Source organism: Aulonocara stuartgranti (genome assembly GCF_965226115.1).
Source record: "Aulonocara stuartgranti genome assembly, chromosome: 20".
Classification (NCBI taxonomy): domain Eukaryota; kingdom Metazoa; phylum Chordata; class Actinopteri; order Cichliformes; family Cichlidae; genus Aulonocara; species Aulonocara stuartgranti.
Genome location: NC_138956.1, coordinates 30,423,063 through 30,447,487, shown reverse-complemented (window position 1 = coordinate 30,447,487; position 24,425 = coordinate 30,423,063). Strand labels below are relative to the sequence as shown.

Genomic DNA, 24,425 nt, shown 5'->3' with positions numbered 1-24,425 from the left:
ATACAGCAAGCTGCCCATACCTAAGGCCTTGGAAACTGCCAAGCAAGGTATCACAGCTCATCTTGTACCCGGAAGGTTGCCGGTTCAATCCCCAGCTCTGTCTGTCTTGGTCGTTGTGTCCTTCACCTACCGCCTACTGGTGATGACCAAAGGGGCCGACGGTGCGATATGGCAGCCCCGCCTCTGTCAGTCTGCCCCAAGGCAGCTGTGGCTACAACTGTAGCTTGCCTCCACCAGTGTGTGAATGTGAGAGTGAATGAATAGTGGCATTAAAGGTCTCGAAAAGCGCTATATAAATGCAAACCATTACTATACTGGCCAGCCACTTAAAGAATTAGAGATAAAAGGCAGGAGAATAAAACCAGCTGTACTCACTCCATCTCAAGCACTGATGTTAAGATTTTTACTGGGAGTAAAGAGGGCGGGCAAGATTAGAAGGCCAGCTCAGGTTGAGCGGCTTGGAGACAAAGTTAGGAGCCAAGCTGAAGATAATTTGGACATATGTAGGAGGGATAGTGGATACACTGGTCAAAGGATGTTGACGATGGAGCTGCCAGGCAGGAGGAAAAGACGAAGCCCACAGAGAAGATTCATGGATGTAGTGAAGGAGGGTATGCAGAGTGTTGGTGTGACTGAAGAGGATTCTAGAGAGGGGGGCAGATGATCTGCTGTGGCAACTCCTAAAAGGAGCAGCTGAAACCGTAGAACCTCAAATCTTCCCCCCCTCCCTCATTTTATCAAATTTTTTTTACATTTAGAAGTTGAGATAGTGAGCATACAGCTCTCCCCTCACCCACCAACCCCCCCACACACACACACACCAACACGCACGCACACAGAGTTACACAATTACACAAGAATGATGAGTCGAACACTTTCCAGAAATTCTTGGTAAAATATATTTTGGTCCAAAAGCTGATTTGTAAAAATACATGTGCAATCATGGAGTAGATGAGGCATCATACAGAGAGTATCACTGCCCTGTCACTGTTCAGGAATGCTGTTTAATATCCCACTGCTGTAAGGCTGAGCGACTGAAATGTAGTGTTTATATCCAGAATGTTTCACACGGTACTCTGGTCATCACTAAATCTCAAATACCATTACATTACACACATGATACTTCATAATCCTAATGCTACTGTGACTCATATCGGTCATTTTAACACACAAAATACTACACCAGGAGTCAGAATCATGACGGATGGGCTCATTCTCAGAAGCTGTTTTCATATTTATTTTACAACAACAACAACAACATCAAAAACACATGATTTTTTTTAAAAGGCAGAAATGATCCTTAAATATTTGCACCTTCATAAATCACCTTCAAACTACCGAATATCCTAACAGGCTAAGAGATGTGTGCAGGCCAAATCGTCCCATATGCTTTCTATTTTCTTCTTTCTGGTCGTTTAACTGTGACAATGTTGCTCTACACATTTTAATGATGAGAATAATGGAGGCTTTGGTGGAAATCAGCATTTGATCTGCTCAAACTGCGTTTCATTTACCTGCTCAGCAGCAAAACACTCATTCAAAGTGCAAATCCTGCTTTTATAAAGCTTTGATCCCACACATTTGGCACTGGAAATCAAATGGCATCCATATATCCATAAATAATAATATTCTTCAAGTGCAGAACCTAGTGTACTACTGCATTTAATACCAATCTTCATTAAGCTCACAGGGTGTAGGGAATATGTTTTGTTGCCGAGAGAACATCTGCCTACTGGCACCTCTAAACCTCATCAATGACAAAAACTGTCTAAGAAAATAAGTTGTGGTCTTATCATGTATTTAAAAATCTATTTAAAAAAAAGAGATATACATCTTTTGTAGATTTTTTTTAACTAGGTTATTATTTTACTGAGCCATTTAAGATCAGATGGGGTGTATGCAGTCTGTGAGTTGACTGACATGAAAGCATCACTGCAAGTCAAAACTAAACTCTTCTGACTGATTTCTGTCTTTTCATGTGATGAAGTATTTCTCCTGATAGCAGCGCCTCCTTCCACAGAGCACAAGGGTTCGCTGAATTCTCTCGTGAGAATGATGCAAATCTTATGCTACGGCCTTCACAGTCACCAGATTTGAGCCCAGTTCAATAAACCGAGATTTGGGACAATTTTGAATAGCATTTTTGCTTGAAATAAACCTCATTGACATTTTTGGGGGGGGTATCTGTAAAGCAGACTTGATGTGGTGCCTCAAGTCTGCCTCAATCTGAGTCGTTACACTCAGATACTGATGGATCGTTCACACAGAAACCTCTCATCTCCAAATGTATCGTCAATCAGCAGTTATCGTCCAACCCAGAGATGTTAACCACAAGGTTACCTCTGTGGTGCTTTAGAGGTGCATATAAGCAGATTTTTGTTACTTTTGGAAAGAGCTATGAAACCCATTCCCCTCTACTTCCTTTATTCTATTTAAGCCAACATCTCCTATTTATTTAACACATGAAATTAGTGTTCTCATCTAATCCTCTGCAAAAGCAAAAGTTTAATCAATCTAAGTTAAGTTCACAGCTGGAAAACCAAAGTAAAGCAGAGGAAAGAGACATAATATCTGAACTTACACAGATGCAGTTTAACACTTTCAACACTGATCAACAGCAGGTACCCTATTGCTCCAGAGTTAATTCATTAAGTGTTAACATCTACAGAAATACATCTTAAAAATAAATATATGCATCAGAAGTAGTATATTATATTGCTACAACTTAAGTCTTGCCTCAGATCATCAACTCTAAAGAATGACCTGTGTGTGTGTGCATACTACTTTTAGTCTATAGTAGAAGACTTTTAGCTCTCAATTGGATCGACCTGTGGCAGTGTTACGCAAATATGTTTGAGATGAAATCACGAAACCTTTTGGCGTATTGCTCGGGGTGGACTGTGGAGATTTCAGCACCAGCCTGGAACACAGAGAGAGAGGGGGGAACAAATAAATACATAACATTGTCAGTAAGTAAGTAAAGTAACATTTTATTTATATAGCACCTTTCAAGATAAAAATCACAAAATGCTTCACCGAAGCAGAAAATGGACCCTGAACTTAACAGGGAGACACTGCAGTTGGATCAGCAGGGGAGTGGCATGCGAGTATTTGGGATACTTTGTCAAAAGCCTAGCAGCAGCATTCTGAACACCCTGCAGTCGTTTCAGGGAGGCATTATAAGCAAGTAAACAAGGAATTACAATAATCTAAGCGACCAGCTTCATCTGTAAATTTCTCGACCTCCGTACGGGTACAGCAGAGTGTTTCGAGCGGCTGACAGCAGCCCTCCACCTCTCTTGTGCTACTCACCCCGTGTTTGACAGTTTTTGCTGCATGAGCGGCTTTCTTCTTGGTGTCATACTGCGTGAGCACGTCAATCAGGCCCATGAAGTAGACCTCCCTCTGAGGGGCTCCTGAGATTAAAAGGCAGAGAACAATCTGGGTTATTTTACCAGGCTTGTGGTGACAGCAGTAGTCACAGGTCTCATTTAAAAAGCATCAAACCAAAAGCTCCCTGTTCAGATATTAAAATTAGAACAACTACAGCTATATTATTACATTACAGTCATTTGTAAAAGGCTTTTCTTCTTTTTTTACACTGAATAAAAGAAAATCAACCAAATCTGAAACACCAGGCTCAACTTCCAAAAAGATTTCTTCAGGATCTAAAGTTGTCAGGGTGATATCTCCAGGCTGTTACACAGAACATGTTTCTCCTTTTCACAGCAATAAACAACAATTACAAGGATTAGAATATGACTTTCTTCAAAAATTATTCTCAAACAACAGACAACCTGCCTGGTTGGAGAAAACGGGTAAAAAGGAGACATTTCATATGCCACCTTCTGACATCTTGATATGACCTTTGGTAGTTTTCTCCAGACAGGAATAAGACAGGTAAAAAAAGTCACCGTCCTCTGTGTCATAGCCTTTAAACTGGTGCAGTAGTATTTGAACCATGACACATCCCATAATACTCACGCTCAAAGTTCGCCACACAACAAATCGCAGAATACAAAAACAAGTTAAGGTGCAAGTTTTAAACAGATGTTTATTTTAATCCCTAAATATTACACGACCGTCTCCTGCTCTGGCTCAAAAATGCTGGGAGAAATAAACCAGCTTGAGTGCTAAACCCACCCCCATGTACTTTGGAGCCTGGAGCTCATAAACTATTTATAGCACGACAGCATAATTTTGCATGGCAGAGACAATCGGCTGATTGTGAGGCACTGATTGATTCATCACACAATGACTCAAAACATGTAGAAACAAACGGTTGGTGTTGGTTTAAAAAATAAAATGAAGACAGAAAACAGTCACTGGTACTGGTTTGATCAATGCAGTCAGCTAACTTTCAGGTTTAAGCATCCCCTCCCCACCAGTATTCACCTGGGCAGCTCCTAACTGCATACACGTCCACGTAGGGGTCGAACTCCCCGGGCCCCAGAGGCTTGACGGAGGACATGTAACCAGCGATTCCCTCCGGAGAGTTGCCATAAGAGCCCACCGTAGGACCCGGTGCAAGGCCGTTTTCTGCCTCCGGATCTTCCTCTTTGACCTCTTCCTCACACTCCTCCTCCTCCCGTTCAGCTCGGCCGATGTCGTGGATGCCGAGCAGCAGGCTGTAGTCCATGATCTTCAGCCTCACTAGAAACTGAGCGAGGAGAGGACAGTGTTTTCTAAAAGGCTTTTATAACCAAGCTTAAAAAGAATACCTACTTCGATTTTCAAACTCTTAAAACACGATAGATCTGCAATTTCCTCATAAAACTGAAACTTCTCCTCCTTCACTAGTAATTTAAGTAAATACATTTAATATTTCCTAAACAGCAACAGAGGAGCAACCTCAGCAGGCTGATACTGCCACTGTGTGGCAGAGGAGAGAAACAACAACAACAACAACAAAACCGCTCACCCACCTCGACATCTCTGTTTAGCTTCTCCATGAACTTTTCCTTCTCCTCCTCAGTCACATAAACCTTCTGCATGTTGTTCCTGAAGTCCATGTCTTTGAAGGTAGGGAGCTCTTTGACCTTCGGGGTAAATTAATAAATTATACATCTCAGGAGGACTCTTGGCTTTGAGATAAGACAGAAAACAACATAATGATATGAAAAGAGGACAAAGGAAGAGGTTTCTTTTACCCTTTCTTTGTCGCTTGCTTCCCGATCCACCAGAGAGCCCTACAAAGAGAAACTGCTTTTAATATTACCACTGACACATCAAACAGAAAGAGTGAGAGACCATCTTAAAGAGCAAAACACTAAATTAAACGGATAATCATTTTGTTTTTCTAATAAAATCATGAATAAATTTGGACCATTTCCAAAATCTCAACTTGTGGAAACTAGCACGACTTCCTCATTAATTTGTGAATCACTGATGAGAAGCAGTGATTTAAAAAAAAAGGTCAGACTGCCATGCAGTTCCTCTTCACCTTGAGGTCGTACTTCCTGTGCACCACCAGTCTGTGGCTGAACATGTTCCTCATGACCATCAGGTAGGTCTCCTCGCTGTCCACGGTGACGCGGTACATACCCAGGAACTGTGGCAGCAGCGTGTTCCCGTGACACTTCACTATGTGCTGCAAAGAGGAAATGACTGTGAATTTGCATGACAGGTGGAAAAGGAGGATTAATGTCAACGGCAGAAACAACTTCACAAACACAACGAACAAAAACTGAAGTTAAAGCTTCAAACATTCAAACTCTCTTTTGAAGCAAGAGCGATTAATAACTCTAGTTTCATGTCTGTGCTGGAGAAATTGAGATCAATGTCTCAATTTCAATTCAACTGAAAATTTAAATTGAGGGTCTTTGCAATGCTTCATATCGTCTCTCGTGGAGAAATGAGATTCATCATAAACTTTAAAGCCCTGACACATCATTATGTGTTGTACACTTGGGTCATGCTTGGTCTGCTCCTGTTTCTTACTGATCCATCCTTTGTTGTACCTACGCTGATTTGCATGCAAACATTATTTGCTTCTCTGGTAAACTTCCAACTATTTTCCGGAATATCGTCTTGGTTTGGCTGCCAAAATGTCTCAGGATAAAGTAAACTTACTCTCTGACCTCCCCCCCCGCTGGTAAGTAGCAACTGAATTTTTAAAACATGAGATGGAAACACATAAAAAACAAGCAAAAATATACTTGGGCAGTCATTAATAAGCCTGGCTGGCTCGCAAGCATGCATGGGAAAAGCTGAAACTCGAAGTACTTCTTGTTTTCATCTGGTACTCCATCACCAACAAACTAAAGTTAGACAGACCTTTGCACTAAGACCGGTTGAACAACTTATTTCAGCAGCTGTGCATAACGGCAGCTTTCCTAAGAACAATATACCAAATGTGGTTTACAAAGTGTTTACTTAGGCATCGAGTTTCATTCACACATCAGTAGGTAGAGGACACGCCCACTGTAGTAAGATGACAGTGCCCATCATTTTTACTGAATTAACAATTGCTTTGACTTGAGAATGGGCCAAAAATCTAGCATCGATAACTCAAAAGATTATCAACAAACCCAAATGTTAACTTCACAAGTGATGGAGGCCAATTACTGAGTGTATCAGGGTCAGACTTTTAGCTGTGCTCAGCACTCGCTATAGCAGTCAGTTAAAATAGATGCTTCCCTGAGACTGGCCTCATTCAGTGTCCCATCAGACCAATAGATGCTCACAGTGTTAAAAAGACATCTCTCTTTGTGTCCTAACACCATTTTCTGACCACGAGGCTGTCAGAGGATCTGCAGCTTGCATACATGTGGATGCTTTTCTGTTCAGCTCAGCTATCTGCATGACTTTTATACATAACTCGATAAATGTTGTGTCAAATTCAAGTTCAAATTGAAGCCTTGACTACATGAAGCCTTCATATTTTACACTCACTTGATTCACTGTGGCACACAAGCATTTCAAAATTATGGCTAAGTCAGTAAACCGCTCCCATCTGTGTTAAGAAAAACTTGTAATGTGTACAAATGAAAACAGTTTGGAGGCACACCAAGAAAACATGCACCATAAGCAGTGGGATATAAAACATCTCAATGTGGTGGTGCCTCACCCAACCAGCCCCACCCTGGAGTGTATCTAGAGAACATTCTTAGATAACTGCATGAACAGGCGGGTGTACATGCGTTCCTAATAAAGTGCTCATTGAGTCTACAGTGTGGGAAGTTAAAGTTTTGAAGGTGTTGTTAAAATTACTACACACACAGAAGCTGTGCTGTTAAGATTTACATGCAAAGTGATCACAGGCATCACCTTTGCTTTCTCCATCACCAACCGAAGCCAGTGACACATGTTCAGCCAACTGTTCATTATCACAACATTATCTAGCAACAAAGCTGGTGAAATGACGTGATGATCAGATGCGCACGCTTAAACTATCTTTTTCCCACGCTGTAAATAAACCAATACATGAAACCCCAAACCAAAATGCAAATACCTACCCAACAAACAAATATCATGAGTTTCCAGATTACTTCAAATAAAATGTTAATCTGCATTTCCAAGACTATCTGGTCAACAGATTGACTATAAACAGGCGCCAGGAAACATTTGGAAGCAAGAAAGTTGCCCATTCTCTGGATGCACATCACTGTTGTGCTGATGCTCTTTTTGACAGTTTGTTTTGCACTCTTTTGTTACTACTGGCTGACGAAGACACAGGACTACACTACTATGTGTGCGAGCAAATATAATGTAATTTTATTGCAATGCATTTAAAAATGTTGCTATAAAAATCCTTCTATTTTTGACCGTTTAGCCAATGAAGCCCATCGCATTTGTCGTAGAGCGAGAGGCGAGGTACACTCTAGACAGCTCACCAGTCTATCACAGCATCAACAGACCAGATCCTCAAGACAAAATCCCTACACCTGCCAAAAAACCTCACCCAAAATACTGTCAAAATTAATTTGAGTAATGCTAAAGTAAAGTCAAAGCTCTCATGCCCGGTCCAAGCGAACAAATGTTCTGCAGGCTAAAAATGTAGCACAGAAGTTAAATATCCTCCAGAAAACTCACAATAAACAAACTGATCTACAAAACAAACTAAAATGCAGAACGCACAAACAATGAGTTCATTCAGTGCTGAATGAAGTAAACGTCCTGAAACAGAGCTGCCATTTTCCTCATCTCCCTCGCACTTTTATGTAGGCTGCACAACCACAGGCTACACATTCCACCGAGAGCCCAAAGCAGCCAAAGGTTTGCTCAGTGGACTGTTTAGCCTGAAGTGAGATCTAGTTTTGAATCATCTACATGACTCAGCTCCACCAGGCCGAACGGCAAATGGCAAATAAAACCTGACGTAAACAAACAAAACAGGAAAGAAAGCATGTCACCGCTCTGATCTCCCCTTCAAATGTACTCTGATATTTACATGAACACAGATGTGGCGATATGAACATTTGAATATCTTTAATAAACCAACAATATAGCGTGTTTGTTCAGCCCTGTGCGCAAAGGTGTCCTGTGACTGTAACAGAAAAACAAACAAACAAAAAAAAACAACCTTGGCTAACCTTGATGATGAGAAATGCTTTGGTCTGCAGAAGGATATCGTCTTCCAGTTGGGCTTTCCGCCCACAGGAAGGTTAACGGCCTGGCTGAGTGTCTGAGAAACACCTTAAACCAAATCCAGGATCTCCATCAAGGATGATTCAAGACAATAAGAAATTATTTTCTTACTCACAGCACCAGCCTGCTGCCAAATCTATAAATAGTTGTTTTCATAATCTGCACGAAATGCTTACTTCCAGACCTCCAGGACAAATGCTTTTGTTTTTTTCAGCTGCAAAGGTCCAAATGAAGGAGACAGAAAATACGTGAAGTAGGACACGCGCAGCAGCAGACACACAGCTCAGGAAAGCAGACAGGAGGTGAGATGGACAGACAGACTCCGGGCTGACTGAATGAGCAGCAGGCAGAAAGGACTCAAGATGCTCATGGGGAGGTTTATTTATAGTTGCACTGCAGGATGAAAAAGAAACAACTGGGACAGTCTCCAACTTGCATGTCACCCTTTTATTAATGTCACTCTTCCTGCAGCTTCTCAGCAGATTACTGTTGAAGGAAACGTGATCTTTCAGTAAAGATGTGAGGTTAAAAGTCTCTTGATGTGCCCCTCACCCTATGACACTAGAAAAAGGTTGAAGTCTGACCCTAAACTGGATAATTGAAAGAAAATGGATGGATGGGAAAAAAGATAATATGAAGCAAGTCAGCCTTCGAATTGGTCTAACTTTGTTTTGACATGAATTTGCATAAACTTAACTAAAATTAGTGTTCGCTCAGCTGTCTTCTTATTATTAAAATCCAATACCTGTTCTATCAACGTTCAGAAAGGGCTTCTTCCTGTTTCTTCCTTTCACAATAAAAGGCCCTGACATCTACATTGTCTGTTTGACTCACAAACTAAGTGCTCAGCCAGACTGAAAACAGGAAGTTAGTGTAGAGCTATACAAGCATATTAATAAATACGGGAAGCCAGACAGAAAAGAGGAACTTGTACCATATAAGGAGTTGTTGAAACTGTGTGACATGTAAAGTACCAAAATAACACCTATATGAGACACATTTTATGATTCTAATGTTAGAGATCCTGCAACTGGCGTTGGGCTGTGCAGGGCTCTCTCTTCCGGAAGATGATTGAATAAAGAATTATAAATGTTTTGACCACTATGAGTCGGGTTTTCTCTGTTCTATCATGGGGATCAAAGAATCGGGTTTTAATAACATATATATATATATATAATTTTTTGTTTGTTTGTTTTTGCTAAGAATGTGTGTCACCAGTTAAATATTAACTGACATTTACAATATCAAATAAACTCTGTTCCTCAGAAAAGAATGTTTATGAATTCAATTTTGTGATCCACAAACAGGATGGGTTTGAAAAAGATTTAAAAAACAAAAAAAACAAAAACAAATCTTAAGCATTAGTTGCATAAAATAACTATATTCTCCACCTGAATGAAAAAAAGCACAAACACTGTCAGCTTAAAAACTCTCAGCTTTCACACAGAGATATCATTCGGCTCTCTCACTATCATGTCATAATCTTGTTTAACTCACCATTTTAATGTTCTTATTTTTTAATGAGAACAAGGCTTATTTAACAGCGCTGTGTTTTCAAAACTAGCTTGATCACAAAAACCAGCCCTCATAGGAGAGTCTGGACTTCTCTGAAGTAAAGGAGATGCAAAATTAACAGGCAAATGGCTGCGTGGGGATAGTACTGGCTGCTGCACGATGAGGAAGACGCAAACAAGAACAACTGAATTCATATCCTCATTTTTTTCAGAGTCAAATCAAAGGTTTATATACTTTTAAATACTTACTAGAGTATTTAAAAGTAGAATGGGAGCGAGAGCATTCAGTTTTCGGGCCCCTCTTCTGTGGAACCAGCTTCCAGGTTGGATTCGGGAGACAGACACTATCTCTACTTTTAAGATTAGGCTTCAAACTTTCCTTTTTGCTAAAGCATATAGTTAGGGCTGGACCAGGTGACCCTGAATCCCCCCTTAGTTAGGCTGCCAGGGGATTCCCATAATGCATTGAGTTTTTCCTTTTCAGTCACCTTTCTCACTCACTATGTGTTAATAGACCTCTCTGCAGTGAATCATATCTGCTATTAACCTCTGGCTCTCTTCCACAGCATGTTTTTTGTATCCCTTTTATCCCCTCCCTGAGCCTGGTTCTGTCGGAGGTTTCTTCCTGTTAAAAGGGAGTTTTTCCTTCCCACTGTCGCCAAAGTGCTTGCTCATAGGGGGTCATATGATTGTTGGGTTTTTCTCTGTATCTATTATTGTACGATCTACTGTACAATATTAAACGCCTTGAGGCGACTGTTGTGATTTGGCGCTATATAAATAAAATTGAATTGAATTGAATTCAGGTATTTACACTTTCTAACAACCACGCTTGTTTCCGAGAGGCACATGTCGGCCGTAGCTCAGTCTAATGAGAATATGATTTAGAGGCTAATCGGCAGTCTCCTGTCATGGCAGATCAAACCATACAACTAGAGTCACTTATTGATCAGTGACTCTCCCTAGTAATGCTACTTTTCTGCAACAAATTACTCTAACCATGCAACATCATATTAGTCACTGACTTGAGTGTGTGGATAGTGTTATCTCTGATACACCACAGGTATACATTGACTAATCTGCTCATCAGCATTTATAGGGCTGTACGTCACTGACCTTCAGAGTGTATTTTTATTGAAACCATTTAACCAAAACCATAAAACTTGCAACAGACATTGCCATTGTTGTCTTGTTGATATTAGCTGTAGTCAATAGGAATGTAGGACTTCAGGCAAAACCACTTTGATTTCCACTGAACTCTTCACCAACTCTTCAAAGATCGCATCTCATCTCAAATACCTGAAATAGCTGCGCAGAGTTGTCACAGACCTGTGTTGTGTTAACTTTACCTGGCTGGACCTCATTTTCATTTTTGTTTTGAAGGAACTCTACACAGGCTTTCTGACAGACACCTGCAGCCATCTTTGGCTCTGCATGTGTTGGTACAGGAGGATCTAATCTCACAGAACCACACAGGCTTTTGTCTGTTTGTACGCGTGTGTGTCTTAAGAAAGACAAAAATAGTCCCTTAAACCACTTGGGTTTTGGTTTTTGGAATTTCGTTTATTGTTAAACTTAGAAACTAACTGCTAGTAAATCTGTTTCTCATTGTTACCTAGATGGTATGTTAACACCTGTAACTAATCACTCGATCGTAGTTGAAGGAATTTACACCCATTTAACTGCCAGTGTTGTGCAAGTATTTATCTAAATATGATCTGAAGAGGCATTTGGACCGGAAATGGCTAAGTGCGTCAGACTTGACTAGAACTCGTGCAATGTAACGTGTAGTTACATTTCAGACAGGCTTTAGCTACTTCAGTTAATGACACTGGGGCGATCGTGGCTCAGGAGTTGGGAGTTCGCCTTGTAATCAGAAGGTCATTGTGTCCTTGGGCGAGACACTGTGAATGTGTGTGTGAATGGGTGGATGACTGAATGTGTAAAGCACTTTGGGGTCCTTGGGGACTAGCAAAGCGCTATACAAATACCATTTACTGGTTCCACACAACAAGGCAGAGACCCTTTAAAAGTAACCATCAAACAACAAACAAACAAGCCACATGCCACAAACAAATGTGGCGTGTAAACTTATTAACAATAAATAAACTTTTTATCCTGCATATACAATTTTTGTCACCCAAGGCTTAGTTTACCAGACATGCCATAAGCCTAGTGTTAGTCTTAGGTTTAATCCAAGTCTGGGAAACTAGCTGGGAGGATTTAAATACAGTTTTGTTAATAACAGGAAAAGCCAAAGCCTTCTGTAAGGTGAGCCAACACAGACTCTTAAGCCTCAACTATATGCAGACCAGTGCTTCCATGAAATTTAATCTCAAGCCAGGAAAACAAGGTAAATAATCTTTAAAAAAAAAGTTTTAAATGTCATAAAATACTATAAATAATTACACTTGGAAGAGAAAGAACTAAGAAAATAAAGCCATGGGATTTAAAAATGACGTGTGTTGATCAGAGTTGTAATTAAAGGTTTGGGCAGGCCAGAAAAGCTTTCTACACGTCTAAATGGCCTGCAGACATCACTAGTTTGGCTGACCTGGCACACACACACACACACACACACACACACACACACACACACACACACACAGCTATAACCATACCTGGTGATACTCTGACAGGATGTTGTGCATGTCTGCCACATCCTCGCTGGAGATCTGCTTAACCACCAGCGTCCGGTCATAAGAGTTAAGGAGCAGGCCTTCTCCCTGATCATCAACGCTGAAAGGTGGGCTGCGAGTCAGTGACACCTGGAAACGTCACACGGGTTAGCACAGGCACTCATCTTTAGTAAAGTACTAAAGACAAGAAGTAATTTCAGTCATTTTTTATGAAAACAAGCTACGATCATCCCTTATGGTGCATTCGCCCCAAACATGCAGTACCACCAATGAAAGCTCCGCCTCTCAAATGGCTTCAGTACAGCCATCCTCCATTTCTGATTGTCGGTGGTGCCAGGAGATTTACAACTAATACTTGCTGTCTTTGTGTAGCCCAAAGCAAATTCAGGTCAATTCTCTTCGCTGCGCAGACTGTTTGTACTCGAGCCAGGCAAAAACTTCATATTTGTTTTGAATGCGCCATTCAACAGTATCATCAGTGATCACCAGCCAACGACTCAACTTTACACACCTGATAGTCCAGATCCTCAATACCAAACCGTTCCCTTAGATTTCGAAAGACCTGAGGGCAGTATTCTTTGAACTTGAAATGTCCTGGGAGGTTTTCCCTGTGAGAGGAAGCAGTTAGGAAACTTAACTCATTCCAAGACAAACATGACTTATTTCTCACTAAATTTCAGCTCCAAAACATTTGTCCAGCTCTACAGTCCAACACAAACATCCAGTCTTATCACTGATTTATACCCCGATGGGTTTTTTTGTAGTTTCTCAAACGCTTCAAGGGGTCAGCAAGTTACATTTTCACTTGACTAGTTATAAATTTCAATCTGTTCCATGTGAAAATGTGCTCATTTCTGAGTCTTACTTGTTGAAGAGGTGGTTGTTGACTTTGATCTTAGTGTTGGCTTTGAAGTCATCGGGCAGCAGCATGACGGGAACAGGCACCTGGTTGAGATCATTAATCTGCAGAAAAAAAAGAGGCAATCATTAAACAGAATTCAGTGTCTGAAATAAACCCACAACTGACAAATATCATTTTGTTTTTACAAGCAATGAAAGACAACTGATCTTAATGTTACAATGGGCTTCACAGAAAGATTAAAAATGCATTAACCATTCAAAAGAAAATGATTAAAAATACTTGAAAATGACAAGAAACAAGCCAAATGAAGCGAAAACAAGTCAGGCAATAAGAAGAGATTTTTAGAAGAGATTTAGAAAACAAACATTTGTAACTCTCAAGCTGTAAGACAGCACTGTGGGGACTTGTCAGTTTTCTGATGTTGCACAACTAAAGCGGCTCATTAATCATTTTAAGAGAATCCAAAATGAGGCCATCAAATGTCTTTCATGTAAGAAGAGAAAAAGCACCAGATTGCTGATATCTTGGATTAAAGCAGCATCAAATGTTTAGTTTAAAATTACTTCATTACTTTTCAAAAATTTCTTTCAATCTGACACTTTTTAAAAAAATATTATTTGTAGTTAAGAATGAGCTACTTTTATAAATGAAGTATAGAGTGGAGCAATCCTCTTGTTACTCAAAACCACAGGCAAACTTTGGGGCACAAAGTCTGCATGGATCTCAGCTAATTTGCTCTGTGACCTCAGCAAACACCTTCTTCATGACTTTATGGGCTCATTCACTAGTTTCAGGTCCTACTGAATAAAACATGGAGTGCGGTTTATAAATTAACGCATCCACCAATAGCTCCAAGAAGAAAATGCTCAGCAGCCCATCACGTTCATTGAACAGTAGGACAAGAATAAAAAGAAGAATAAGACATTTGAGCTGTAACGTGTTTCCAATATTTTAGTTGAAATTTAAAGGCTGTTATTGTTAAGATGTGGTCATTATTAGACAGCTGTGTCAGAGTTTCTGCATGATTCAGCACGTTTAACCTTCAAGTGGAGTTTTTTTAGAACGTAACAATGCTTTCTACCAGGAATCTGTTCATTTACACAGTTCTATTTTTTTTTTGTTTCTTTACAGAAACTGACCGATCAGTGTGGCAATACTGAAGGAAACCTGTGAGGTCATGTGCACCCCACCCACAAAGATGCACCTTTTGTATTTGTAAGCATTTTGAGATATGCACAAAAGATTTACAGACTGAGCCACATGCAGACTTTAAGTGAGGATCTTCACCCTATACAAGTCATCATACAGCGATGCTGGGATAGCGTGGAAGGAGAGACAGTGATCTCAGAGAGAGATTATTTTATTTTAGTAGTCAGCTGCTCAAACTTCCAGTTTTCATCTCATCAGTTCCCTATCCTTTATTTCTAGCGCCCCACCCAAACACAACAGACTAGAACCACCCTGATTTCCCCTGCTTGACACATTTAAAGGGGGAATTCAAACAGATCTTGAAATATGAACATTTTAATTTTAGGCTGTCAAAACACAGATGGTTTCTGTGGTCTTATAGCCCCGTATGTGCCAAGTTTGAATGTTCTTGTATTAATGTATACTTGTCTTTTATGTTTGTTTATGCCATTCATTCATCTGTTATGTAGAAATTGTGACAGGTGTTGTGACCCCTTCAAATAATATATACATCTGAAAGTTCATGAATATTAAACTACACCGGGAATTCTTTAGCCAGGATTTTATGTGAATGATTTTCACTCGTGAGAAACTTCAGCAGGACAGAATCACATTTACCTGCTTTGTAAATAAACTGTACGACTATAAAGACCTTTCAGCCCCGTGTGCCGCAAAACAAGTTCCCACCGTTTGTGCAGCTCTGTAAACATCCGTGTTCTTCTCCAGGTGAACGTGTACTGTCACTCAACCAGACGGATTTCGATCTAACACCCTCACCTGTCCGGGGATGTTACCTGTACTCTGGCTAGCTTTCATGCTAACACTGAGCTAAACATTAGCATTTAGTGATACGTTAGCTAACACCGACTCACCGAGTGATTAACGCCCCACATGAAGACGCTCAGCACGGGGTCGCTAGCCCGGAACACCTTCACCTTCTGCTGCACGAAGTGCTTCTTCTTCGTCTTCGTTTTGGGCGCCAGGATCACCATAGGACTGGAGGTAGCCCCCGTGTTACCGAGGGCAGCCATAGCCGCAGACCGTCTCCCCCTTGTGCCCTGCTCCGACTGGCGCTGGTGCGGGCGGTGACGCCTCTTCCTGACGGCTGCCGTCACCCGGAGCTCTCAAGCTAAAGCGGCTAACCTTCCTCGCGCTGTTCTGTCCAGGCTCGCAACAACTAAAGGTCACCAGACCCGCTCAGCTGGTGTCAGACTGACGCTGTTTCCCCAGAGCACCGCTTAACGTTTAAACCGAGGAGATGAATCATTACTAACTTCACCCAAGCGTGACTTCACAGGTCCATGTAATCACTGACAGACAGTCCACCACCGCCCCCTCGAGCCCACCTGTGTTATTATAGACCACGTGGTCAGTGTACGATTAATTTCTCCGTCAGTTGGATACGGTTTCTTAAAAACTGGATCATATCAAATGTTAATTCATCTCTGTCATAGATCTGAAAATGAGAGTAAATATTATCTTAATACTGATATATAGTAATGTGCAAAAGTCTTGAAACAGCCTTCATTTCTTTATATTTTGCTTCTAGGCAGCCAAACTTTAGAATAAAGTTTTTTCAAGTGGTTTTGAGCAACAGTTCTCCAGTTTTTCAGTCATTTTCAGAAATCTGAAAAAAAATAAGACATCCCCACTTTTTCTCTCCTAGTGGCTCTAATCCTCTTCTGTGCTAAAGAGCAATTATCCAAAAACTTGGCATATTTCAGCTAGGTGTGCAGTGTTTCCTTAAAAAAAATTAAGGAAAATTGAGAAAAATGTATAGGTGGAGAACAAAAGAATAAGTTGAAGATGTAATAATAATAATTATGACAAATAACAAAAAATATTGTGTGTGTGTGTGTGTGTGTGTGTGTGTGTGTGTGTGTGTGTGTGTGTGTGTGTGTGTGTGTGAATATGAATATGGCACAATAAAGATTAGTATTATAATATAATACAGCTGTTTTAATGCAATAAAGTAGTGTTGCTATTTTTAATGTCTTTAGCTATTTAATAAAAAATAGAGTAAAATAAAAATGACTTTGTAATTACAGTTAACAGACATAAAAAATAAAACAAGCACAGTAAATATATGATGGCTTTTAATTGGTTGATAAGGGTGTAAATGTGCAAATTGTAGTAGACAGAGTTGTGGGTGATTGCCATAAAAACACACAGAATAACATACAGATTTTTTTCTGTCATGATTTTTCTTCTTCTCCAGGTTCTGCTGCATAAAGCAGATTCCTCAAAACCAGCTGAAATTCTATTTATTCCACCATTGTGGTGCCAGTGCTGATGCAGAATCAGTTCTTGTGTTGATATCTTCGGAGAACTGGCCCACATTTTGACAGGTTTGAGAACGAATCATTATGTATTGTGGCTGAAAGAAGTTAGTGTAATTTATCACTTGTTTTATAAATGTTGTTTGGACATTTCAAGGGGGTTTATCCAAGCGTAATACAATTTTCAGCTCTTAATTTCTGTGGAAATTTAGAAATGGGCAGACTCCATGGATTGTTTCTGATTATCATTAGAGAATTTCTTTCAGTAGCCTGTCCCATTTGAACCTACTGATGTCATTGGTTCAACTGGTTTTGTGATACCTTACTAACACTGGCATTTTTCAGCATAAATATGTGCTCTTTTCGCCAAACTATGTGGATCCCAATCTGACTGAGCATCTGTAGAATGCTCTGATAAAACAGATCTGATACACTGATTCTCCAGCCGCACAGCCAACAGAACCTAACGGTTTTACCTCCAGCATCCCATCCTCAGAGGTCCTGTGTCCAAGCCCTGAGGGACTGGAGATGTTTTGAGAGCATAAGATGGAACCAATAAGTATTAGGCAGGCATTTGTTACTGTTGTGACGGATCTGTGTATAATGGGGGCCATAGGGGCCCAACAAGAAATTGTATTTATATCATTTGACTTTGGGACTGCTATGTAAAGATATGTAACTCACTTAAATAAATGCAAAACGTTGCCTTTATACTACTATACAGTAATCTTTATAGTTTCCTTTTTTCATATTTAGATGCGTAACCTCTAGGGGGCAGCAAAACCTCAAAATTCTGTGAGGTTACTTTGTGTGGAGGTCACTAAGAGATCTCACAGAAACAGCTGCCTTGCTTTAGCTTGTCTTTAAAGGGACACTGCAGCCGATTGATATTGTACTTCTACAAAGCCTCTGGACCTGTTGGACCAAATCTGTGCAGAACAGTCTCTTGAAATGTCCTGATGGGATCCCAGACTGCTGGATCCCATTTTGCACTAAACAGCAGAGATGAAAGATCCATATCTTTCAAACTCTGAGCTAGAATATGCAACACAAATGTGTTTTTAAAAAAGCTAAAAACCTGACATAATCCTGTTTGCATTACGAAAATTCACAAATGAAGTGCTTTGCAAGGTGCTTAAGACCAAGCAAGGTATCTGTTATAAAAACACATGAAAATAATTAACAGTTTCCAACAACTTCAACAAAAATTTATCATTTTATCTCATTTAAAACCAGAGAATTGAGTTGACTTTTGATTCAAATATAGAAATAGGACACACATGTGATTTCTGCAAAGGATCATGTTTGCGTCTTCATTTTCTCCAAGACCTTCAATTCATATTATGCATTTATAAAGAGATATGAGATATTCTATGCTGTTACCTTGGAAACAGGCATGTATCTGGTCCCTGAGCGGAGAAGCAGAAGAAAATTATCCTTTATGTGCCTACTAATGGCTTAAAGGCAGCATGACTCTAATGTGCTCTAATGTGTAATTTCTGTTTCGCTGCTGGCAGCTGGTTAGTGTGACTGCAGAGGGGATTCTCAGAAAATGGATATAAGCACAAAGCCTTAAATCCAAGAACTACACAGTACCATGCTTGCATGCAGGTAATGATTCAAAGAAGTCTTACTTGTTCATGATTAGAAAAATGCGAAAGTTCATAATGTTTGCGTAGCAGTGCCCAAAAAAATGAGACTTTAGTGTTTTTCCCTTTATGAGATCAGATTTGATTTGTCACACTTTATTGTTCCCTTTCAGGCCTAAGTGTTTATAGCCATTAAGTACACACTTGATTTAAGCTTCTCGTGTTTTGTTTTGTTCAGAAAAACCTGTTGTGGAAATTGTTTTTTAATTTTCAAGTGGAGCCTTCATCCCTGAGATCAGGACAGAATATGCAGAGTGTTTAACAACAAATAAGCTGCTGGGGCCCATTCAAGGGCCCTTTCTGCAAAGATTCACTGGGAAGTGTAACTCAACATTATATATGAAAGTATTAATTTTATGCCATTACTGTGTATTCAAATTATATCGATAGAAGCACATATAGTTTTATACAGCATAGTCTTTAATGCTTTGAAGATTTACTATGTTTTACTCATAGGCTGTATATAAAAGATGGGAGTCATTTCCAGGTCTGACAGTGAAGCCATATGTCAGCTTCGAAAGATACTTTAGGCCGTGTCGGGTGTTAGAGGAGGATGCAGAAATGTGGAGGTAGACTGAGTTCAATTTCAAGCAAGCCATTTAATGACTGTTGCAAATGAGAGACAGCTGAACTAAATCACAGAAGCAAAACAAAATAAAGCAGGAAGTGTGATAACTAAACTAGGAAAGCAGACACATGAGTGAGCTTTATACTTGGCTCGACTCAAGACGATTGACTACTGAAAATTCCAAAATGGACCAAGAACAGGACTAACTACAGTAATGCGGGCAAATAGGTAAACAATATAAACACTGAGAAAACCAAGAATTACATAGAGTAGTTAAATAAACAAAACTTGAACGTCTAAAAAACTCAAACAAACACCGGGTAAACTGACCCAGGGTCATGATAAGTGCAGTTTAACTGCCTTGAAACTGTATTCTTTTCAATATCCATCAGAGGGTGACTCGTGTGACGGCTAAAAGACTTCTGGTTGTTTAGAAGTCTAATGAGTTTTCAGCTCCTTCGTTTTGAAGCCTCAGTAAAAACTTTCCTGATGACCTCATGGGCTCTTTTGCTAGTTTCAGGTCAAGCTGAATGAAACATGATGTTCTTTTGGTAAATTGTTCTCATTATTAGAGTCACGGTGGACGGAAAGTCTGGGTTTTGGCAATGAGGGTGCACTGTCAGCTCAAGGTTTCACAGCAGGTTGTCACTAATGAAGAGCCGGCATCATATCAGCTACGTCCATCGTTTATATACAGTGTGAAACAGGAAGTCGCCAAATGACCTATTTAACACTGACTGAAGAGTTAGAATTTACCCAGTGACTTTTCACAAGCAGTTCAGGACAGTGCAGTTTATTTCATTCCCCAATAAACAACAATGGTGAACTGTTGTTTTGATTCTTAACCTGCACATTAGATGCACATCATTTAAACCACACTAACAAGTGACTGTGCGCTTTGTGGTAAGCACTGCAGTGAAATTTGCAAAGCAGTAAGGTCGAAGTTTCAAATACAACTCAGTTCCCTGTGTTCGTACTAAAGAGCCGTTAAAAAGAATCAAATTGTATTTAATATCCACATTTTAGAATCACGTTCATGATTTTAAGTCTCGAGCAGTTATAGGCAATGACAAGATTAAAACACAGGTTTGGTAGATAAGTCCTGGCATGCAGTTTTGAGATAAATACATATTATATGGACTGGTTTTTTTTATAAATTAGTAAATCCAAATACTTTTTGACAGTTTAAGTAGTGACGCTGTGCTCTCTCTCTGTTCAGCCATTCGTCTTTTTTTCTTTTTCTTTTTGTTTTACTTCAGAGTGGTGCATTATTTTGAGTCTACAAAGCAGGGTGTCATCTTTTATGCATTCAGTTTTGGATTCAGATTTTCATGCTTCATCATTCTCATAACACTGAGCCTGTTTTCTGATTAGTATTTGTTGATTTTTGGATGCATTTCAGGGTGATTAGTTTTGAACTCCTATTTTTCATTTAAATCTAGTTCCCATTCTGACTTTGTTATTTCTCATATTTACTCCCTTGAGTGTTTTCCTGTCTGTCTTTTTTCCTGTTCGTCTTGTCTTTCTGTGTTTATTCTCTAATCAAAGGAGCTTGCAAAGAAAAGCGTCTGGACTTCTTTAAGTTGCTTGAAGACGTTTCACCTCTCATCCGAGAAGCTTCTTCAGTTCTAAGGTGAAATGGCACTTACAACATTGCAAAACACCTTGCTACCATCCTTGCACCTCTCGTGGGGAACACCCCACACCACATCAAGAACTCCACCGACTTCACTGACAAGGTCCAGAAACTTACCCTGGATACAGATGAAACCATGGTGTCCTTTGATGTAGTCTCCCTCTTCACTTGCATACCCACCACGGAGGCAGTGGACGACTACAAGAAGACAGCTCCTTGGAAGACAGAACCAACTTCACACCCGATCAGATCTGCACACTGTTAGACTTCTGCCTTACCACAACATACTTCAAATACAATAAAGGCTTCTACAGACAAAAACATGGCTGTGCCATGGGCTCCCCCGTGTCACCTATTGTAGCCAACCTTTACATGGAGGAAACTCAGGAGCGTTTTCTCCAAGCACGACATCCCGGTGCATTTCAGACCCAGCAACACGCTCAGACAGAAACTGGTTCACCCGAAAGACAAAACTCCAAAACACAGACTTAACAATGTGGTGTACGCTGTACAGTGCAGCGAGGAATGCCCAGACCTCTACATTGGAGAAACCAAACAGCCACTTCACAAGCGTATGACACAACATAGAAGAGCCACCTCCACAGGACAAGACTCAGCAGTCCATCTGCATCTAAAGGACAAAGGTCACTCTTTCGAGGATGCCAATGTTCACATTTTGGACAGAGAGGACAGATGGTTTGAAAGAGGAGTGAAAGAAGCCATCTATGTCCACTGTGAGCGACCATCTTTGAACAGAGGCGGTGGTTTACGACACCAACTGTCTGCCATCTATAATCCAGTTTTGAGATCCCTTCCCAGACGCCTTAACGCCCACTCACATCCTGGGCCATCTGACATCAGGAATTCGCATGATAAGGTGGGGCCAGGTTTCACAATGAACACACCCGAAACTCTGGCTGATTGGGACCCACACCCAGTTTCACACCTTGGCTCAGGCGATTAGAGGATCATCAGGGGGTCCTTTGTCCCTCTTTGGGGGGATACTCCCACTAGGTTTAAATCTGGGACTCTCCTATTTGACCTTAGAACTGAAGAAGCTTCTCGGATGAGAGGTGAAACGTCTTCAAGCAACCTAAAGAAGTCCAGACGCTTTTCTTTGCAAGCTCCTTTGACTACGATGACCTGGATGACTGAGAACCTTCACAGATTTATTCTCTAATGTTTCCTGGTCTCTGATTTGATGTTTAGTGTGGATCTTGTCTTTGTGAATAGTATTTTCCTTTCACTTCATGTTTTAGGTGTCTTTCATATCCACCACTATTTTTACTTCCACGTTTCCTGATTCTTTTTACCTGTCAATTAAATTTTATTTATGCAGCGCCAAATCACAACAACAGTTGCCTCAAGGTGCTTTATATTGTAAGGTAGACCCTACAATAATAGATACATAGAAAAACCCATCGATCAGATGCCCCCCTATAAGCAAGCAGTTTGGTGAAATGGGGAAGGGAAAACTCCCTTTTAACAGGAAGAAACCTCTGGCAGAACCAGGCCCAGGGAGGGGCGGGGCCACCTGCTGCGATCGGTTGGGGTGAGAGAAGGAAGACAGGACAAAAGACATGCTGTGAAAGAGAGCCAGAGATTAATAACAAGTAATGATTTAATGTAGAGAGGTCTATTAACAGATAGTGAGTAACGTGACCAAAGAAGAAACACTCAATGCATTATGGGAATTCCCCAGTACCCTACACCTATTGCAGCATAACTAAGGGAGGATTCAGGGTCCCCTGATCCAGCCCTAACTATATGCTTTAGTAAAGAGGAAAGTTTTAAGCCTAATGTTAAAAGTAGAGATAGTGTCTGTCTCCCGAATCCAATCTGGAATCTGGTTCCACAGAAGAGGGGCCTGAAAACTGAAGGCTCTGCCTCCCATTCTACTTTTAAATACTCTAGGAACAACAAGTAGGCCTGCAGAGCGAGAGCGAAGTGCTCTAATGGGGTGATATGGTACTACAGGGTCATTAAGATAAGATGTCCCATTCCTTTTCCATTTTCAGTTAGTTTTAGTCCTCAGTGTGTATACTCACTGAGTACTTTATTACATACACCTTTCTAACACTTTTTTCTTCAGAACTGCCTTAGTTCTTCATGGCATAGATTCAACAGATTCAACTGCTGGAAACATTCCTCTGAGATTTTACTCCATATTGACATGGTAGCATCACAGTGTTGATGCATTTGTTTGCTTCTTGTGAACTGTTGGGGCCATTAGAGTACAGTGAACTCAAAAAATTGGTACCTATGGTTATGGAAAACTTGGGCCCTCTCGCTACATTTGCCAAACCTTCTATCAGGACCCTTGGTGTAAATTTTGACTCAGCTCTGACTTTGGACACTCATGCTAACTTACTGGTTCACTCCTGTTTTTATCATTTAAAAAATATTGCTAAGCTGAGTCCCATTGTATCACGCTCAGAACTAGAAATGGTCATCCATGCATTTGTCTCATCTCGTTTGGATTATTGTAATTCTTTGTTCACGTGTTGTGTGAAGGCTCTGTGGATCGTCCGCAAGTTGTTCAGAACGCTGCCGCAAAGCTTCTGACCAAGTCTTCTAAATACTCTCACGTTACACCTCTTACTTTATGTTCAAGAAATCATTTTAAGATGATTAGAGTTTTGTGAAATGCTGGAAGCATGCATGTTGTATATGCCAAAGTCTGTTCTTAGCTGACAAGAGTGGGACCTGGTGTGGTCTCTGCTACTATAGTCCATCTACATTAAGGTTTGACATTGTACTTTCAGAGATATTCTTCTGCATATCTTTGTTGCAACGAGGGGTTATTTGAATTACTGCAGCCTTCCAACCAACTTGAAGCAGTCTATTTACTCCCTTCTGACTTCAGTCATCAACAACGTATTTTTACCCAGAGATCTGCTGCTCACTAGAAATTTTCTCTTCTTCAGACCACCTTCTGTAAACCCCAGAGATGGCTGTGTAGGAAAATCCCAGTTGGTCAGCCGCTTCTGAAACACTAACACCAACAACCATCCCATGTTCAAAGACACTTAAATCATCTTTCTGCTCAATTTTGATGTTCAATTTGGATAATAAACCTAAGATGTTTGTGCAATGTGATTGGCTGATTTGATATTTCCATTGATAAGTAGTTGAACAAGTGTACCTAATTAAGTCTTGATATACACAGCACTGGCTCTAGCTATTATCAGTAAACAAATGTTGGTCCAAACACACATTTGGCTTTAGCGCTAATTAGTCTTAGTTTTGCATTTAAATGCTACAAACACTGGCATTATGCAGTCATACATCTATGTATAATTTATAGTACACATAGTGTATTATTATTTCTTATAGCTTGAGACTTAACTTCAGTCTACTGTAAAGTGTTTTAATCAGTGTAGCTACGTCCTTTTTAATTACATAATTGCTTGTTCTTGTTGTGAAAATTTGAGCCTAAAGAAATGATCTTTACAGCTGTTTTCTTCTCTTGGTCACTCCCTGGGTGATTAAAATTGCTCT

The 24,425-nt window shown here is 40.3% G+C and overlaps 1 protein-coding gene across 1 annotated transcript; it reads right to left on the bottom strand.

The window, feature by feature from the left end:
* Positions 1 to 885: 885 nt before the first annotated feature.
* Positions 886 to 16,148, bottom strand: pip4k2ca (phosphatidylinositol-5-phosphate 4-kinase, type II, gamma a). The gene is made up of 10 exons (XM_082518556.1): positions 15,665 to 16,148; positions 13,608 to 13,705; positions 13,254 to 13,350; positions 12,725 to 12,871; positions 5,444 to 5,590; positions 5,151 to 5,189; positions 4,926 to 5,039; positions 4,396 to 4,660; positions 3,313 to 3,416; positions 886 to 2,920 (listed from the first exon to the last, which is right to left on the bottom strand). The coding sequence occupies exons 1-10, from the start codon at positions 15,821 to 15,823 to the stop codon at positions 2,840 to 2,842; spliced, it is 1,251 nt and encodes a 416-aa protein (XP_082374682.1). The 5' UTR covers positions 15,824 to 16,148; the 3' UTR covers positions 886 to 2,839.
* Between the last annotated feature and the right edge of the window lie 8,277 nt (positions 16,149 to 24,425).

What these genes read in the sequence shown, in the direction of transcription:
- pip4k2ca (XM_082518556.1), bottom strand. Translation starts at nt 15,823, where the DNA reads ATGGCTGCCCTCGGTAACACGGGGGCTACCTCCAGTCCTATGGTGATC. An exon ending in TCCTGTCAGAGTATCACCAG is followed by an intron (nt 5,591 to 12,724) that starts GTATGGTTATAG and finishes TCCTCTTTGCAG; the next exon opens with CACATAGTGAAGTGTCACGG. An exon ending in AAGCAAGCGACAAAGAAAGG is followed by an intron (nt 5,040 to 5,150) that starts GTAAAAGAAACC and finishes TTTACCCCGAAG; the next exon opens with GTCAAAGAGCTCCCTACCTT.